Consider the following 19,905-nt stretch of genomic DNA (forward strand, 5'->3'; position numbering starts at 1 on the left):
GAGCCCAGAGGGTACCCCTCGCTCCATTTCTCCGCGGGAAGGTAAATAGGGCCAGATAGACAGAAGCCCTGGGGCTGGTAGGACAACAGACGGCGAGACCAGGGACAGGCCCCCGGCTACAGAAGTGACCCGAGCGAGTCGGAGTAGTTGGAAACGTGACAACTTGGACACCTCAGGCGCCGGCGGGGATGGGTCCCGGACGGCTAGACTGGGCGCGGGGGCGCGGTGCGCTCGCACGCGGGGCCGAGAGACAGCGGACACATCTGGGGACTTGGGGGCGCCGAGCCGCAGCTTTGGCCGCGCACCCCGCCGAGGGTGGCACCGCCTCTCCCGGACGCACGTCGAGCGCGGTCACCCCACGTCGCCCCGCGGGGGCCCCGGGCAGAGCGGGCCCGCCCAGGTGCGCGGGGGTTGGGCCCGGCAGAAGGTGCGCCACCCCGCAGCCGGCGGCGCCGGGGCCCCCGCGGGAAAGCGAAAGTGTCGGGGTGCGCGGGGGGAGGGGCACACGGAGCCGAGGGCCATGGACGGGCTCGGCCGCCGCCTGCGATCCAGCCTGAGATTCAAGCGCGGCCGTGGGGGTCAGTGCGGGGCCGGGGTGCGCCGGGAGGCGGGGGCGCGGGCCCCGGGAACTCCGCCCGGGTGGTGGGGGCTCAGGTGGGTGCGAGGGAGGCCCAGGTGAAGGCGGGTCGGCTCAGGTGGGGACAGAGCTGGAGGTCAGGGCAGTGGGCAGGCCTCTAGGGCGAGCGCGGCCGGCTGTCCCCGGAAACGACATTTGGGGCCCCGGGCCACGTGTCCTCCAAATCAAGAAACTTGTGGTGCAACCACAGGGTTCCTGAGACCGGTCGGGACCCGCCCCTTCCCGCTGCTTCAGGGGCCACTGGGTTCCCGGGAGAGAGCAGAGCTCTGGGCACCCCCAAAATCTTTTGCCAGATGCGCCCATATCCCTGACCCAGGGAGACTCCCGGGTGGGATGGAGATTGCTTAGGGGTGGGATGGAGGCTGTGTGTGTGTCTGTGTGTGTGTGTGTGTGTGTGAGAGAGAGAGAGAGAGAGAGAGAGAGAGAGAGAGAGAGAGAGAGAGAGAGAGAGAGAGAGAGAGAGAGAGAGAGAGGGGAGAGAGAGAGGAGGGTATCATTCTGTCATTCTCCTGCTGCATCCCGCATCTGCCAAGAGAGAATCAATGGATGACCAGAGCCCATTGTCACTTTGGCCATAGTCACCTCCTGCGGAGGAAAGCAGGCTGGGAAGTCAGTGAGGGTCTTCCATAGTTCCCTACTTCCCTGACATCCAGGAGTCAAGGGTGAGACCCCCACCTCCACCCCATTCCAAGTCTCAAACTCAGGAAAACCCCAGAGTGCCCTTTCTGCCCTCCTGACACCTGCTTCCCCAACCTGATGGTTCTCCCAAATACAGAGATCAGCCACCTGACTCTGTGTCCTCACCTGCCTTCTCCCTCCTTTCACTTGGTATCCCTCTACCCTCAAAGGCCTGTGTGAGGGGCTCCATGTTTTCCGGAGTCCCTGCAGGCCAGCCACCAAGCCAATGATGTTACTGGGAGAGTAATAGCTAGTATTACCTGTCCTGAGCTCTGGCCCCTGAACCTTCACCCTGCCAACAACCCCCAACTGACCTCTGGGTGCACCCTCTTGGGGATTCCTCCTTGGGAATTTCTTCATAGGCAGTTGTGTGATAGAAGGGTGTGTGTGTGTGTGTGTGTGTGTGTGTGTGTGTGTAAATCATTATGGTGGGGACCAGTGGCCTGTGGTGGTGGTGGAGGAAGAGGAGCTAGGTTGCAGGAACCTCCTCATCTCTATTATACAGTTGGGAGCCTCCATCAGGTGACAGGGAGGGGCTTTCTGTGGAGGAACAAGTGGAACCAGAGTCTGGACTTCCCTAGATAGGGTGGCTCCCTCCTCAGCTACAAACAGGACAATCATCCCTTTACAGGGCACTAGGAAGTGAGATGAATTATATAATTATATGAAGCATGTGTGTTTGAGGGATAAAGCAGCATTTAAAAAAAATTTCTGGATTCTCAACCCAAAGATCTGGTCACATTTGATTTGTGTCTTTTGAGGTTATTTGGGCTCTCCTGATGAAACAGGAGGAAACTGACTGAAAGTGCAGCCCTCAGGATTCAGGGAGAGGAACAATCTCTTCAGATCTGTTTTGTTTTTGTTTTTTTCCTTTTTGGGTCTTGCCCAGTGATGCACAGGGGTTACTCCTGGCTCATGCACTCATGCACTCAGGAATTACTCCTGGCAGTGCTCGGGTGACCATATGGGATCCTGGGAATTGAACCCTGGTCAGCCTTCTGCAAGGCAAACGCCCTACCCACTGTGCTATCGCTCCAGCCCCCAATCTCTTCAGATCTGATGAAAGCTCCTCAGTCCTGTGCCAACAGGGGGCGTGTCACACTGAGTGAAGGTTTGGTGCATGCTGCATTCAGAGGGCGGCTGGAACTTGGCCTGGAGGCCTCATCATTTTCATTTCCATCAATTCATGCCCAATCATGTAAATAGTCCCCAAATGAGTCCCTGCCTCAGTTTCCCAGTTTGTCTCAGGAAGTGGCTGGTTCCTCCGGACAGATCATGAGGTTTGCTTGGGTGTGTGCAGGCTGTAAGGTGTGGCTCTGCGGAGCTGGTGCTGCCTGCGTGTCTTCCGGGTCACTGCTCATTCATCCCAGCATTCCATGCATCCTTATGTGACGAGCCTCTGTGCCAGAGTGTGGCTGGAACACTGAGCTGGCTCTTGCTAGTCCCATAATTGCCAGATCTGAAGCTCAGGAGCAAGGCAGCTATGCCCCTCTCTCAGAACTGCTTTTTTCCCAGACAAACTGCTACTTCTTGGCAAGTGGGAATATTGATACCAAGCCCTTTGACCTTTCTGGTTCTCTAAGGGGCAGTTTCTGGCCCAACTCCTTTAATTTTGTACCACATGTATTTTGTGATTAAATAATTAAAGGGTAGGGTACAGAGAGATAGTACAGGGACTAAGGTCCTTGCTTTGCATGTGACCAAGCCCCTTTCTATGCCTGGCACCACATGTGGTCCTCCGAGCACTGCCAGGAGTGACCCCGGAGTACAGAGCCAGAAGTAAGCTATAATAAGCTCTTTCATTTTATGGCCCCCAAACAAGACAACAAAGGCTTCTGTGGGAATTTAGGATGATTTATTTATTTATTAATTGATTTATTAAAATCTTTCTCAGCCCCTAGATGCTGCTTCTATAAACACCATTAGAACTACAGGGGCAACTGCTCTGCTGTTAGTTTGGGTGGAACCTCCCCTTGGCCCACCAGGGGTAAGAGATGGAAGTAGTAAGGATAGGGTGGAGAATACCCAGACACTTTTCTCTGCAACCAAGTGACCCTCAATTTCCTGATGCAACCAGTCCCTTACTCTGGGGGAACTTCCTAAGTCAGTCCTTCCTAGTTTAGAAGAGGGATTCTTTGCTAGAGCCTCAGAACAGGGCTCCAATGAGAAAAGTTTATCCTAGTCAGCCTGTGTGGGAGATTAAAGACCCAACAGAATCCAGAGTATTGGCTCAGAGATGGACTTTGCTGTCTGTTTAGCTACTGGGATTGGAGGCTTCTAAGTCTGAATTGATCTGCAGGACTCTTTCTTTGGTCAGACCAATTTCATCATTTAGGTCAACTCCAGTCCTCTTCCACGGGGAGGCAGTGGCCTCCCAGCTCTGGGGGGTACTTGTGCCTCTGTGCTTGCTCATGGAGCTCAAGTCTGGAACTTCAGAACAGCTGATGACCTTACAACATGGCTACCGTCGAGTAAGTGAAAGGTCAGGAATTTAAGTCAAGGTGATACAGGATCCCTTTACTTGGCCTTAAGGTTATCAGGCTTCCTGCACTCAAGGGAGTTGGAAATAATCCCCCACCCCCTCGCAGAGCATGCAGCCCAGCATTCAAAGTCCTTAGCCCAGCCCAGCAGCTGGGGTGTTTGCTCATGACCTTTTCTCTCACCACACCCCGGGGCTCTTGGGAGGAGCTGAGGTCTGTGCTGCATTGCCAGGATGCTGCCTCTGACAGTGCAGCTGTTCTGCTGCCTTCCTGGGCCCCGTCACATCCTTCTCACTCAGACTGTGGGTGCCCAGGATGGCAACTCCTCTTCTCTGTTTGGAGGACAATACGGGGCTCGGCTCTATCGAGTTGCAGTTGGAGACTAAAGCAGTGGCCCCTTTCTCGGGCTTTCGGTAGCCAGGCAGTGCTGGAGAGGGAAGTCCCTCATGCCCCATCAGCCTGAAACGATGGAAGGACAAGTAGTAGGAGGCGTGCTCAAGCTCTTCCGCAAACAGGGTCCTCTTCGGCTGCCTCGACGCCGACCAGGTTTGGACTACATTACCCAGTTTTTTATTTAAATTTTTCTTTTCCCTTCGTTGCTTCCTTGAAATGTGTCTTATTCCTTTCCTTTTTATAGCTTGACCTCCACCAGGGCCCTGTAGGGCCAAGCCTGGAGGTTTCCCATGTTGCTTTTGGACCAACCATTGTGGGGGTTGGTATGGCCCCCAGCTCTTGCCCCTGGGCCTTATTCTGATCTCTTTCTGAATACATTTAGACCCCCCCCTCTACTCTTTGGGTATCAAAATCATATCAAAATGATGGGGTGAGGGCAGGAGGCCACATATTTCTATTGTGGGTCTCAGTGGGGGCTCACTCACTTGAATTGTGCTTCCTGCTTGCTGTGTTCCAGTGATGAGAGTTTCTGGCTGGTGCAGTCCTGAGTGGGGGAGGGATCAGACTTGTTAACCGCCTCATGCCTTCAAGGCAAGTGCTCTACCTCAGAGCTACCTGGGCCTCCCAGTTCTGATTTAACAGAAGTCAACATAATTCTCAGTACTGACACTATGGAGGAGAGGCAGTGTTTAGTACTTGGGGTGAGTGGCCTTCCAGATCTGTGGTTTCTTTGTTCTTGGTTCCCCCGCAGTTTCCCGCAGGCTCAGGTGTTTTGGGGCAGGCACTGGAAATGGCCCAGTTGGCTCTGATTCTGCTCGTGACTTGAGGTGCTAGACAGGCTCCAGTGGGGCCTGGCAGCCTCTACGGGACTGGAAGTCTACACACTCCACTTGTGGGGTCCTGGACCAATGAGATACTGAACTGAACCTGTGTCTTAGTTTCAGCGCCTCCACAAGATAGCACTGGGGCCACAGACAAGGAACCAGAAAGGACTCAGGAATACAGTTTGTCCAACCTCACTGGAGGCCAGCACTTCTTTGAATACCTTCTTGTGGTTTCCCTAAAAAAAAAGCCCTCCGGGACCAATTATGCACCCACAATCACCTACCAGTTTCCCAAGGTAAGGACCCAGGGAGCCAAAGGGTTGGGGTATTTGGGAGGGAATAGTGCGGTGTGCCTCTCTCCCCAACCTGCTCCCAGCTCTCACCTTCTGCTTCCCTTCTCGTCCAGCCCTGAGCTGTTATCGCCTGCAGAATCTAGGTCTGGCTTCTGGATGACGTGCTGGCCAGATGCCTTGCCCCAAAATCAGGCTAGAACATCTGCCTCTTTGGAACCTCTGGGCTCCTTCACATTCCACCCCTAATCACCTTTCCGGGGAGCAGCTTACCTTCGGCCTGAGCTCCTTGCTGGAAGCCCCTCCCTGGGGAGAAGGTGGGAGCGGCCTGTGGGGAGGCCCAACCTGTGGCCTCAGCCCAAGCATCAGGTTCCTTCTTGTCTGAGGCAGCTATGCTGGGGCTGGGCAGTGGGGCGGGGACAGGCCATTCTTCTCCTTAACCCTGACTTAACCTTCATCCTTAACTAAGCTGGCGGCTTCTCTGCCTAACCTAGTGTCTCTCTGATGTGGTCGCCACCTCTGAGCTCTTCTGCACACAAGTGATCCAAATCCCCTTTCTTACTCTATAGCTTCATGAGTTCCAACTCGGATCTATGGGTTTGGCTCAGGAGGGGCTGTTTTCGGTCTCAGGGATCTTGCTGCCAAGCTTTGTTTTTTTATTTTATTTTATTTTATTTTTAATGAATCACCATGAGGTACAGTTACAGACTTGCAAACCTTTTGTGCTTACTTTTCAGTCATACTGTGTTTCAGTCAAGTACCCTTCCCTCCACCAGTGCCCGTTCTCTACCACCAATGTTCCCAGTTTCCCTCCCATCAACCCCATCCTATCCCCCACCTCCTCGCCCCTCACACCTCTATGGCACTGCCACCAAACTTTGAATGAGCTCGTGCACAGAGACAGGCCAGGGCTCTCTATGAACCCCTGTGCTCATGGAAAAGCTTGTAACATGGCTGTTAAGCCCTTAAAGGAAGCCTGCCAGCCTCATGTGCCGTGCCCCATCCCCTAGTTCTGCCATCCTTGTCTCTTCCTGTTCCTTCTAGCGGGAGAATCTGCTTCGGGGCCAACAGGAGGAGGAGGAGCGGCTGCTCAAAGCCATTCCCTTATTCTGCTTCCCAGACGGAAACGAGTGGGCACCGCTTACTGAGTATCCCAGGTAACTGCTCAGCTATAGGACAGGGGGTCAAGGCTGGGTGCCAAGGGGCAGGTGAGGGCTGTGCATTTCTGTGGCTCCTCGTGTGTTGAGTGTGCCTGTCCCCTCAGACTTCCCTCCTGTGTAGAGGCACTGGGTGAACTTACCTATAGGCACTGGGTGGACTTACTTATAAACTCCTCTCTTGCAGGCCCAGTAACTCAGGCTCTCAGCTAATGGGTCACACCTATCCCTGGTCTAGAGAAGGGGCAATTCTCTGCCCTGTCTAGGGAAGGAGAAGCACAGTGCTTTGATTCGGCCTCTGGTAGAATCTATACTCAGAAGCAATCTGCTGGCCTCCTAGAAGGAGACCTGCTCAAGTCCTCATAGCACAAGCCTGGGATGGATCAGGCCACCTACCTTACCTGCATATTTTGGCTTTTATGAGTCTGACGACCCTGAGTGGGAAACACCCTCTCAGATCCTCAGAATCTGCATCTTTGAAGTGAGAGAATCATTGAGAGCACGTCAAAGGGTTGCTCTGTGGATAAAAATGAGCAGTGGCATGCAGGCTCAACACTGGGCAGCACTTAAGATGCTCCTGAGGTTATTATTACCTTTGGGATCAATCGGCAACCACCCTCTGCCCCCTGCACTCCCTCACCCCACTCAGCTGTCAGAACCCCTCAGACTCTGGCTGCCTTCCTGTTTGAGGATCAAATGCAAACCGGATGTTGTCTGTTCTTCCTCAGGGAGACCTTCTCCTTTGTTCTGACCAATGTGGACGGCAGCAGGAAGATTGGCTACTGCAGGCGCCTCTTGGTCTGTGCATCTCAGAACCACTCCCTCCTCCCAGTAGCTGGCTGGGTTCCACAGCTGGGTTTGCCCAGGGCAGAACTGCAAAAGCCCAGGTCCCCAGGCAAAGGTGGTTGTAGCAAGGGCACAACCCAACACCTGCTGCCACATAAATGACCCCTTGCCCTAGCAATCCTCAAGCACAAAGACACACCTCACATCCTCTCCCACAGGGGCCCTTTGCCAGTGTGCCTTGGACTTTAGCCCTCCCTGATGTTCATCATCAGCCCCCTTCAGTGGAGGCTCCACCAGAATCCTCGAGCCAAGCCCCGTAGCCTTGGCTTCTGGCTCAGTGTGCCCAGAATGCACACTGAGACTTGAACCCTGAGGTTCAGTTTGGAGTCACAGGAGGACTCTCTAGGTCACTGTCCTGTTACTCATCTCATTAGTCACCTGCATCTCTACAGCCCTGGGTTCCCCTATGGTGCTGGCACAAACTGTGGCCTTGCCTGCCTGCGAGTCCTCCTCGCTCCAGTTAAGCTGTTTCAGGTTCACTATGGCGCAGCCTCAGCCACCATACCCAGGCCTCCTCAGTCTGAATCAGGTGACCTCGTGGAGTGACTGTGGTTCTGAAGGTGCCTCTCTGTCCCCCCAGCCCGCCGGCACCGGCCCTCGCCTCCCGAAGGTATACTGTATCATCAGCTGCCTCGGCTGCTTCGGCTTGTTCTCCAAGGTACAGGCGGGCACAGCATGGCTCCTTGGAGGCTTGTTTGGTGGGCTTGACTTCTTGGGGTCCGCTGCAGGCTGCCCTGTTTGCCCCCTGAACCTTCCATGGAATCGCATCCTCAAGACCCCCTCCCTCAGGGGTCTATTGGGAGAGAAAAACACTTGGGAAAATTGAGGCAGATTATGATGGGGGTCAGCTTGATTTCAGGGGAAAGTAGTAATGAAACCTAGAGCGTGGTGTGCCCCCTTCCCTGCAGGGACCCCCGCCCCTCTGTTCAGTTGAGACCAGTGGGGGTGGTGGAAGAGCCACAGATTAGAAATTGGAAGTTACAGGGGACATCTGACCCGAGATTCAGCTTTCTGTTCTGTCAGATGCATGATGGGGTCCTCATGCTTCCAGGTGGCATGAGGCTCAAGTGAGGTGATGTGAGAGATGCTAAGCACACAGGAGGCTGCTGGTTATGTGAAGGTGCCTCCTGCCAACTCCTGGTTATGCAGCTAGTGTGATCCCAGAGCACCTGGGCCAGGGAGTGCGTGGTGGAAGCAAGTCTTAAAGGACCAATGGACCCAGTGGACGATTGAACAATATACATTTGAATGGTGTGGATCCATTTCTCCCTGGATTTTCTTTTCTTCTCTTTTTGGTTCTGCACCACACCTAGATATGTTCAGGACTTATTCCTGGTGGTATTTAGGGACCCTTTGGTGGTGCAGGGGATTTGAATTTGGGTTTGCTGCTCATAGCACCTAATTTTGTGTACCATCTCTCTGGTTCCATCCTTGGATTGATTTTTTTTGGGGGGTGGGGTGGGGCATACCCCGTGTTGCTCAGGAGTTATTCGTGGTTCAGGGATCACTCCTGGGATGCTCAGGGATCACTCCTGGCAGGTTCTGAGGACCATATGGGGTTCTGGGGCTCAAGCCCAGGTCAGCTGCATGCAAGCAAAGTGTCTGCCCACTGTACCATCTCTCTGGTTCCCCATCCCTGGATTTTCTTATAGAAAGATGATGCAAACTTATAATATGGATAAGTACAGTAATGCAAATATATTTTCTCTTGTTACTTTTTATATCTCATTTTATTTTCTCTAGTTTACTTTAAGAATACAGTATATAGCACACATACTGTACAAATTATGTGTTGAATGGCTCATTGGCAAGGTTTCTTTTCAATGTCAGGCTGATAGCAGTTAAGTCTTTAAGAAGTCAATGATTGATTATACAGAATTTCTGGCTGTTCAGGGGGCTGGCGCCCTTTCTGCATGTCAGAGTGTGTTGTGTTTTGGAATGATTACTGGGAAGACTATTTTGCTGATATAGGGAGAGGGGAGGGACATGCATTAGTAGAGAGAGAATGAAACTAGGGAGAAATAGTACAGCAGGTAGGGGAGCATTTGCTTTGACTTTGACTGTCTCTGGCATCACATAAGGAAGATCCCTTGAACATGGACTTGTCCCTGAGCACCATCTGGTGTGATTCAAAAGAAAGAAAGGAAACGCATAAAAGCAGGTTTGGAGCAGCAGATAAGTAGCAGGTTGTTCAACAATAAGTCCATTCCTAGGAAGGAGAAGAGAACCAGTTGGTGGAGGAGCTGAGGAGAGACAAAGGATGAGACTTGGGGAGACGGTGTTGGTCCCATCCCCAGACACCAAGCCTCCTCTTGAGCCATGCCAACCCCTGTCCCTTTTCCATGCAGATCCTGGACGAAGTGGAGAAGAGGCATCAGATCTCCATGGCGGTCATCTATCCCTTCATGCAAGGCCTTCGAGAGGCGGCCTTCCCTGCTCCTGGGAAGACTGTCACTCTCAAGAGCTTCATCCCCGACTCAGGAACTGAGGTGGGTTAGCAAAATGTGAGAGAGTGGCACTGCCTGCAGAGTCTGGGCTCCCCTGGGCGTTCCCTCATGCTCCACTCACTGCGTGTTCCCAGACTCCCAGCCAGGCGGGACTTGGCTAAAGTTGGGGATAGAGATGAAAATCAAGCTTGACTTGTTTGATCCTCCCTAGCTGATGTTTCCGAGGATCTAGTCCCTATTTGGGACACCAGATTTACATCTGTAATAAATGAACCAGGGAAGCCGAGATTCTCAGGACTAGAAGGGACTTTGACCCCAGACCACCCCTACACCTGCCTTTTGCCCCTGATACCACCCCAACTCCCACTGCCTTCTGCCCCTGAGTTGTTCCTGCTCACGTCCTGTATCTCTCCCTCCACCTCCACCTGTCTCTTATCACCTGTTTCCACTATTGGGTCTCCACCCAGACCACATAGGCTTGCCATTGTTTTTAGGCACTCGGCCTGACCTCTGCTACTCTGGGTAATCTATGCCCCTCTGAACTTTGGTTTCCCCAAGTAAACTGAGGGGGAAAAGACTTGGCCCTTTCACTTATTCAAAAACTAAGCATGGAGTGCTTGTGGGGAGAGGCCCTGCATTCTGAGGCCTTTGGAGTGTGATGTCACCTTCTTTCTTCTATCTCCACAGTTCATCTCGCTAACGAGGCCTCTGGACTCCCACCTGGAGCATGTGGATTTCAGTTCTCTTGTGCGATGTCTCTGTTTTGAGCAGATTCTCCAGATCTTTGCCTCTGCAGTGCTAGAGAGAAGGATCATCTTCCTGGCAGATGATCTCAGGTGGGCGCAATGCTTGGATGGCTCCCTGGCACTGCTGGGCATCCCTGGGCCCAGGTAGCAGATGTGAGGGCCAGGCCTGTATGCTCAGTCTCCTGCCTTCACTTCTTAGTCCACACAAGGACTCCAGAAGTAGCTGTTGCAATCTCCTTGTTCCCACCTCCACACTTGATTGCTTCTGTCTGTCAGGTCTAAAGTTCCTGACTTAACTCTGCAAAGGGCCTGATGTTTTTCTAGCAACAACCCAGGTGATGACTAGTTAGGGTGGATACAAAACTGTGATTTGACTTTGAAAATCTCCGGGGGAAGTGAGGACAGAGCTGGAGGAGCACATGGTTCATGCATCTATGTCTTCACTCATCCCACAGGCACTTGGTGTGTGTCAGCTATCTGACAGATGCTGAGCATTGGGAAGGTGCAGACACACAGAACGAGGCCACTGACCTTAGGGACTTTAAATTATCTCATGGTTGAAAGCAGAGGTGTTGAAATCAGCAGAATGAGGTTCAAGACCCACGTGGTTAAAAAAAAAAAGACCCATATGGTTCATAACTTCTTGAAGCCGTGATTTTTCTTATCTGTAAAATGAAGATAATGGTGCATTTACCTAATAAGGGTCTGGTAAGGAGAAGTAGGTGAATTAATGCAAAATAGGTCCCTAGGACCCTGCTGGGTTAATTTGGGTTAATTGATACCTTACTAATAAATCCACTCGAATGGGTTTATACACAGACCCTGTGTATCTTTGAAACAAGGGGTACTAAGTCACATCTTTTTTACTTTTTTTTTGTATTTTGGGTAACACCTAGCAATGCTCAGGCTTAGACCTGGCTCTCTGCATTCAGGAATTACCCCTGGCACTGCCCAGAGGACCATACAGGATTCCGGGAACAATCCCAGGTTGGCTGCCTGCAAGGCAAATGCACTACCCACTGTACTATTGCTCCATTCCTCCCTGCTTCCTCCCCCCCCCCGCCCCCCCCACACCCATTCATATCTTGATCTCTTATTTCTTGAGGGTTTCAAGTCTGAGAATGATAAGGAGAGAATGGGGAAGGCAAACAAAAACAAAACCCAAGAGGTTGATTTCTTCATGCCAGGGTAGGGAAGAAGCTTGAAATACAGAACCAGCAGCCTTAGTTCTGTATTTTAAGGAAGATGGAAGAAAATATGTTAGCAGTCCAAAGGCTAGGAATAGGTCAGGAGGATGTCATGGGTTTTAGAGGAAAGGAAGCTTGGGCAGGGATAAGGGTTTCTGAGTTACAAATTCCACAAAAAATCTGACAAGCAAAAGAAGCTCCATACAAGCTGATCCTTGAAAAGAGCTACATTATCTTTTGCTTTGGATAAAGCTCTTTTTGCTCTCAGTCATGCAGGGAGATTTCTGTTTTGTGTATCTGAGTTTGTGATGCTTCCCCCTGAGATCTGTGTTTAGGAAGTGAAAGTGACAGGTGTCATTTGACCTGGAAGGGGGGGCACTACTGGTAGGACCCCTTTCAAGGTTAACTTTCTCTGGGGAGAGTCCCACCACTCCCTGCATCCTTCCCTCTGAACTTTTCAGCTCCCTGAAGTGCTGGCAGGGAGGGGACTTCCAGGCAGCAGCCTCAGTGCTCAGAGACTCTTACCAGCACAGGAAGTGCCCCCTTAATGCCAAGAATTGAAACAAGGTTTCCACATCTGTGTTTTTACTGGCCTTGACTTTGGGGCCATTTGGAGAACTGATTGAGCCACTAAAGCGAGTGAAGACTAGAGAGAGGAGTTGTGTGTGCTGATGGGGAGAGGGAGGTGCTGAGTCCTTACCTTGGGGTGATGCTTCCTTGGAAAGGTCAGAGGACATTCCCATGTGGGACTTTCCTATAGGAATCGCCTGGCAGAGGTTCCTGGAATCTAGGAATTTCCCAAGTTAACACAAGCATTGACCTGGTAACTTTATTTATTTGGTATTTGGGGCCACACCCAGTGATACTCAGGGCTTCCTTCTGGCTCTGGGCTCAAGAATCACTTCTGGTGGGTCTTGGGCCTTATATGGTATGAGGAATTGAACATGTAAGGGACGGAAGTGCCTTAACACCTGTGCTCCCACTCCTGACCTGGTAACTTTAAGCATGATTAGAGGAAACCATGGGAGGAAAGACAGGATGAGGTGAACCCGCCCAAGCAGGAAATAAGGCTGTGCCTCTCTTTTGCATCCCAGTGTTCACCTTTATCTCTGTAACTATAGGTGAGTTCCTTAAAAGTAGGGTCCTATATAGGCCACCCCTAGTGTTTCTTGGAATGTTGGGAAGCCACTTTTGGAGAGTTTGGCCTGGTATGGGAGGTACCAGGGCCACTCCTGCAGAGCTAGGGGAGGTGCATATGGTGCCAAGGCTTGAACTTGGGGCCTCAGCCCTGCCAGCCATGTGCTGTGCCTCCTGACTCAGCTTCCTGGCCAGCAGGAGCCATCTTAACTAATCTTAACCATCTGCATCTCTTCCTCTCAATGGGAAGGCCCTGGGAGGGCTCAGTCAGTGATCTGTTTGAATAAAGGCATTTATTTTTTCTCCCCTCCTCTCTTGAGAGCCTCTTCTACTTTTGGAAGTCATGAATGGAGAAGACTAAGGGTAAAGACAGGGGTTGAAGAGAGAGCCTTGGCTTCTCCTAGTTTCTACCACCCCCACCCCCAGACACACACACATACACACACACACACACACACACACACACACACGAGTCATCATGTCTGACCTTTGCATCTCTCAGACTTTCCTTTGCACACACAGGCAGCATTCCTAGAAGCTGCTGTGTGAAGCTGAAGCTGGAGGCCTGGGAGAACCCCTGACATCCGTTCTCTGTCCCCAGCACCTTGTCTCAGTGCATCCATGCTGCTGCCGCTCTGCTCTATCCCTTCAACTGGGCACACACCTACATCCCTGTCGTCCCTGAGAGCCTTTTGGCCACCGTCTGCTGCCCCACCCCCTTCATGGTTGGAGTACAAATGCGTTTTCTGCAGGAGGTCCTGGACAGCCCTATGGAAGAGGTAGGACACACCAAGAAGAGGGTCTGGTTTGGAGGCAGGGGTGCTCGAAATTCCATCCTGGTGATGCCACTAGCTGTGCCATGATTGGAAGTTTGAAGCCTATTGCTCACCCTCTTTTAGCCTGAGTATCTGTAAAAGGGGGATAAGGATGCACAGCTCCTAGGGATGATGGGTATGGGTTGTGGGGTAGGAGGTGGGGAATACTCTGCATCAAGTCATTCGTCCAGGTACAGTTGATTATAAGTACCTGTCCCCTGCTCCAGGGTGTCTGCCTTCGGGTTAAAAGGACAGCACCTAGCTTGTTCAGAGGTCATCTAGCTGTTCCAGGCCAGCTAGTCCTAATGAATCTGCCCCAGGATGTCCCATCACTCATCAATGGATTCCCACAGCTGCTCTCTTGCCACACACACCCCACCCAAATGCATTTGGGTGCACTCACTCCACTTAAGAGTAAGCTAATATAGCTCTCCATGCACATCATGACTTCAAATATAGATTTTTGTTGCAAGAGTCATCTGTCATTAGCGTGCAGCTTACTTGGCTAATGAGGATACAGGTTCAAACCCCCTTTGATTTTTTTTTTCTTTTGGTTGCTGTTAGCTTCTTATTTCTTGGCATTTCCCCAGATATGCTGGAGGGCTTGGTGGTAAAATGGGCTTTAAGAGCTTAAATCAATCCCCAGTGTTGAAAGGACAACTCAAAACATGCACTCTGCTGTGAGCTGTCGGTAGGAGCCTTCAAAGGAGAGCAGCTTCCTATCATCTCAAGCCAGAACTCTGTGATTGCATGTACACCTGGAAACCATAGACTCCATGTAGAGGAAGGGCCCAAGGAGAGAGACAGGGTCAGAGGAAAGCTACTACAGAAACTTCTATAATTTCTCCCACTTTGCACGGGGAAGATTTCAGTTAGTGTCCAGCTGACTTCCCCAGGCCAAATAGGCAAGATGGAAGCCAGCTAAAGCCCTTCTGACATGGAGCACTGCTGGGAAGCCGAGCAGCACGCTGTTTCCCTTTCTTGCCTCCCAGCCCTCCCTGAACTGCTGAGTACACAACATGCACTTTGAACGAGCCTTTGCCTTATGACTAACTGGGGCAGAGTATCAGCCCCATGTTTAGCAATTAAGTCTCAAATGTCCCAACCCCCAAAGTTAGGAAACTTCCTGACGCAGCAGCTCAAGCTCCCCAGATGCTGCAGCCCCTCCTGGCCAGGAAGACACCAGAAGGCCACTAGGACTGAAGCTGCAGTTCCTGTTCCCCCAAGAAGAAGGCAGAGGCCAAAGGCCTGAGTGGGCGTGGGAGGACTCCCTGACTCCCATGCACATCTCAGGAGGGGCTTAATTGACAGTGATAAGCTCAAGTATTGGGAAGATTTCTGGGAACAACTTCTCAACAGAATTCTTTACACACTCTTAGCTCCAACTTCAGCCCATCTCCAAGCAGTTCAGGCTCCAACTAGCTGAACTTGTCTCCCTGCTGATAATGAGGACAAGTGCTGTCTTTGATACTTCCCAGTCCCTCTATTTCCTCCCACTGGAAAGAAAGGAGCAAGGCTTTTCATTCCTTCATTGTCAGCACCCCGGAATGCCCCCAAAGAAGGGACCAGCAGCCATTTAAGTGTCTAACAATGATTGTGTGTGTGTGTGTGTGTGTGTGTGTGTGTGCGTGTGTGGTGGTAGGAGGGGCAGAATTTATGTGTTGTGAGGGGTTGACTAGGCTCAGTTCTGTCAGAACATCACCCTTTAGAAATGTGAGCATAGGTTAGAGCTGCAGACTTTTTAGATGTTCGCAAACCAAACTTTGGGTAAAATTTTTCAATTCAAATAATGGAAGAAAACTCAGTCCAGAGTACTGTTATTCCAGTTGGGCCTCCGGCAAAATTTTCATTTTGGTTTGTTTTTGTTTGGGGGTCAAACCGGTTGATGCTTAGGAGTTACTTCCTGGCTCTGCATTCAGAAATTACTCCTTGTGGAGCTTTGGGGATGCTTTGGGATGCCAGGAATTTAACCCAGGTTGCCTGCATGCAAGGCATGCCCACTGCACCATCTCTCCAGCCTAGAAACAAATCCAGTTGTTTAAAAGTACTCTTGGAATTAAAGAAACATAACTGTGTGTCCCATCAGGGGCTGGGAAGGCTGAGGGGCTTCAGGCAGTGATGGGGTTGGTTCTAGAAAACCCAGGTCTCCCAAGTTCCACCCTTAATAACTTTATTTCCAGCCTTTTGGCATAAGACCTCCTCTGGGCCTTTCTCTCCCTGCCTGCTGAGACTGGGGTCATTTTTTCTTGCTGACACGGCCAGGAATCAAACCCAGGTTGGCCACTTGCAGGGCAAGTATGCCTTAACCACTGCATTATCTCTCCAGCCCCTTTGAGTTTTCAAAGTAGAACAGGCAATTATGGGTCCAGCTCTTGTGAGCACTAAAAGATTGAAGAAAAAAGAAAAGTCCATAGCTGTGCTAAAGCTGAGCAGAGGGGAGGGGATTGAGGGGTCACTGTAGATGGAGTTGTACAGTCCCAAACACTGTACCATCTAAGTGTGAAAACTGGTTCCACTCACTATGTGAGTGTTATCACCTCAGATGATTTAGCTTTTTTGGGTTGCTTCCTCTCCTGCTAAACAGGGATGGTACTTGCCTCTACATGCTAAAATGAGATAAATCTCACAAAGTACTTACTAACTTCTCAATGTGCCACAGGTAGAAGCAATCTCTGTGATCAGTTTTATGAAGGGTGTGATTGGCTGGGAATACTCTATAGGTGTTCCTGTTCTGTAACTTTTTGTTCTTGACTGAGAACATCCCATAGGTATTCCCATTCTCCCGTAACTTTCTATTCTTGTCTTCACTTCCTACACCTTTAAACCTTTTCCCCAGGTTTCTAAAGTGGGGGATAGTGAGAATGGGTATGAGACAGGGAATTAGAATTGAAGGTGCTGACTCTGTTGCTGCTTGGGCTTCAAGACATAGGTAGGGGTAGAAATGGGGATGCTGAGTTCTTCTCAATTCTTCCAAGGGGGCAAGATAAAGTGGTTGTTCTGTTCCTTTCAGGTCCTGTTGGTGAATCTCTGTAATGGCACCTTCATAATGTCAGTAAGTGTCTACACCTCAGACCACTCTCACCTCATCCATTTATTTCACTGAACTTTAAATTCTTCTGTTGAGTGAGAACTCTTAGAAGACTTCTCTTTAAAAGTGCCTATGGCAAAGAGACAAATGACTTCACTAGAGCAGTAAGGCCACTGGTCTGTGCTTTGTGAGCAAGGATAATAGTCAAGTAGCACAGGGATCGAGATTTGCAAATGTTTAGACTTAAACTAAGATCAAGAAACAGCTTGTCTTGCTCGACTGCAGCTTAGTTGGGGGCTGGGACAGTAAATTTGTACTCTCCTTATGCTCCTGGTCACCATTTCACTCTACGGCACTCCCTCACTATTGGTCCTGAGCTGAGTCTCCTTTCTTAGGTTGGTGATGAAAAAGATATACTGCCCTCCAAGCTTCAGGACGACATTTTAAACTCTCTTGGCCAGGACATCAGTGATTTACAGAGTAAGTCCAAGGACCCTCTTTTGGGTGGTTTCTCCAAAGAACTGTATGGAAGACATGGTTCCTAATATTCCCTTCTAGATCTAGGATGAACTCCCTAAGTAGTCTGGGACCAGTCTCAGTGATAAAGCTGTAATCTTACATTCCAGGGCAAGACCCAGTCTGAGATTCTATTCTTCCTAAGGAAAGGTGAAACCCCTAGTTGTCCCTTGAAATCAACCCACAATTATTAGCTCTGTTTTAACCCCTTCCCTGGCAGCTTTCAGCCTGAAATGAAAATCATTTGAAGGTATGAGTGGGTTGTTTCAACCGTTGCTCCTTCTAAATGGTCTCTGTTCCCTGCAGCTTCAGAGCAAATCAACGAGCATGTTTCAGGTCCTTTTGTGCAGTTCTTTGTCAAGACTTTGGGCCATTATGCTTCCTATATCAAGCGGGAGGCAAATGGACAAGGCCATTTCCAAGAAAGGTCTTTCTATAAGGCTCTGAGTAACAAGCTTGTCAGGAGATTTGTGAAGAAGTTTGTGAAGACACAGCTCTTTTCCCTTTTCATTCAAGAAGCAGAGAAAAGCAAGAATCCTCCTGCAGGTAACTGACAGCCTTCTAGTGATGAGTCCAGAGGGATGTGGGGATGTGTGTGGGGGGGATGGGAGGAGGTGGGTGTGGTGTGGGAATGGGGGTGTAGCAAGGAGAGGAAGAGGAGAAAGAAGATAGAGAATTTCTAGAGGTAAATGGAGTTGTAATCTTACCAGTAAAGTGGAAAGAAATAACATGAGGTCTAAGAAAATATCTCCTGGGCTGACATTTTATAGCAGTTGCTCTAACCTTAAGGTCATTTGGCCTTTTCCCTTGCTTTAGTCTGGAGCTAATTCCTGCCAGTGACTCCCTGATCGTTGGCCCCTGTTTGGAGTCAATTAAATGTCCAGATCTCCAGTGGCCTATGAGGGTACACGAATCCTGGCAGGAACATGTGTGTGTGTGTGTGTGTGTGTGTGTGTGTGTGTGTGTGTGTGTGTGTGTGTGCGCGTGCACACGTGCATGCATGTGTTGGGGTAGGACTGTGATGAGTAGATGATATTGCTGATCTTTACTCCTGAAATGGGCCAGTTTAGAAGACAATGACACTTTGTATTTGACCCCACAGGGTATTTCCAACGGAAAATACTTGAGTATGAGGAACAGAAGAAACAGAAGAAATCAAAGACTGTGAAATAAGGGTGACAGTGAGCAGGACTGACACGATCAACAGGCCAGTTCTGGACTCTGGTCTGCAGGATAGCATCAGCCAAGCTCTCGGCCTGCACACTCCACAGGGCTCTGAGTCCTGACTCCTGGCCTTGCATTGAGCTGGTGTCTGAGTGTGGAATCCTGGAATCAGCTGTCTCATGCCCCTGGGAGGCTTTGACCTCCTTGCTCACGGAGCTGGGCTCCAAGCTGCCTTTCTTCCGAGGTGATCCAGAGCCAACACAGTAGCACAGGTGGTTAGGGACTTACTTAGAAGCTGCTGCAACTGTCCTCTCCTGGGAGCCACTTTTTATAGTTTTCCACAGAGGTAGCAGTTGGCCCCAGGCCTCAGTCTCTCCGAATTTAAAAAAAAAAAGAAAAAGAAAACAAGAGGTCTGTGGGCATGTGAGGATAAGAATAAAGATCAAAATAAAAATTTTCCTGTGGTTAATGTGCACGTTTGGTTCCCAGTATGAGGGGAGAAGCAGGAAAATTGAGGATGAACTAGACTTGAAGAGGATAATTTGGTCATAGTGGTCCAGAACCTTCGGCTGTGTGGCTTGATGTGTTAGAGGGTGTGGTAGCTCCATGTCTAACAGGAGTCAGAGATGCTGGAGGGAGCAGAACAGCCACGGGGACCCAGCAGCAGCTCTTGCTCCTAGTCAGATATGCAGTCCTGAGTCCTGGGAGGAGCCGCTGTTGATCAGCATGAAATTCTTCCTATCTAGTAAAGAGAGGTTTAGGAATTCCAGTTCGTTGAAGCCAGGGCAAACATTGTGCCTCGTCCATAAATGTCAGCTCATCACTTGTAGTTCCAAGCCTTCTGTTGTAGATATCTATTTTGTTGTGTCCAAATCAACTCGACAGATTTAGTCAGAGGGATCACTGTATTGACATATTTCTTTTAGAAATGAGAATCAGAATCTTTTAAGAGTCCAGAGGAACTGAGCCGTCACCTTGTCTAGCTCTCTTCTATACCACTACTGACTGCTGCTTCTTCACAGCTGTAAGAGATGGGAAGTATTTAGAGAGGATCAAATTTTCCATCTTCTTTATGTGTCTCTGAATGCTGCCCTCAAGGCCCTTGAATTCTCTATAAAGAACACTTGTTTTAGAGGCTGGAATATGGGGATGGGGTTGCCAAACTGAAGTGAAAGCCAATATACCTTGATTTGGGGGCAAAGAAAATGGTTGCAGGTGGCAGATTGTTAAACATTCCACTTCTAATGATGCTGTTACTACTTCTAATACACACTCTATCTGTTTTGTTTATTGCTCTGGGCCCTATTTAATGGTGCTTCAAAAGGATTTTGAATAAGGACTTGAATCCTAGGAAATGTAAAAAATACTAAGACTCTATTCCATAGATACTAAATCTTGTTTAGAGGTGAGATGTGGGAATCTGCATTCAAAAAGCCGCTCCAGATGCTGATACCTAACCAGCTTTATGACTATGAGAAGACTGAGAGCTGCTGAAGTTTCTGACCAATGTACCTTGAGGTGGTACTGAGTATCTGGGACTGAGGATGCACCCACCAACTA

The 19,905-nt window shown here is 50.2% G+C and overlaps 1 protein-coding gene across 2 annotated transcripts; it reads left to right on the top strand.

Moving 5' to 3' along the window:
- The first annotated feature begins 448 nt into the window (after positions 1-448).
- DENND2D (DENN domain containing 2D) lies at positions 449-18,872 on the top strand. 2 transcript variants are annotated; one of them, XM_055139864.1, is made up of 12 exons: positions 449-578; positions 5,127-5,308; positions 6,347-6,459; positions 7,188-7,257; positions 7,886-7,963; positions 9,654-9,794; positions 10,440-10,588; positions 13,424-13,601; positions 16,648-16,689; positions 17,061-17,145; positions 17,488-17,727; positions 18,284-18,872. In XM_055139864.1, exons 1-12 carry the CDS (start codon positions 521-523, stop codon positions 18,352-18,354), a joined length of 1,407 nt encoding a protein of 468 aa, XP_054995839.1. In that variant the 5' UTR covers positions 449-520; the 3' UTR covers positions 18,355-18,872. The 2 variants fall into 2 exon arrangements, with proteins under 2 accessions (XP_054995839.1, XP_054995838.1); XM_055139863.1 differs by lacking the exon at positions 449-578 and adding an exon at positions 4,231-4,341.
- The last annotated feature ends 1,033 nt before the right edge of the window (positions 18,873-19,905 follow it).

Source organism: Sorex araneus, chromosome 5 (genome assembly GCF_027595985.1).
Source record: "Sorex araneus isolate mSorAra2 chromosome 5, mSorAra2.pri, whole genome shotgun sequence".
Taxonomy (NCBI): domain Eukaryota; kingdom Metazoa; phylum Chordata; class Mammalia; order Eulipotyphla; family Soricidae; genus Sorex; species Sorex araneus.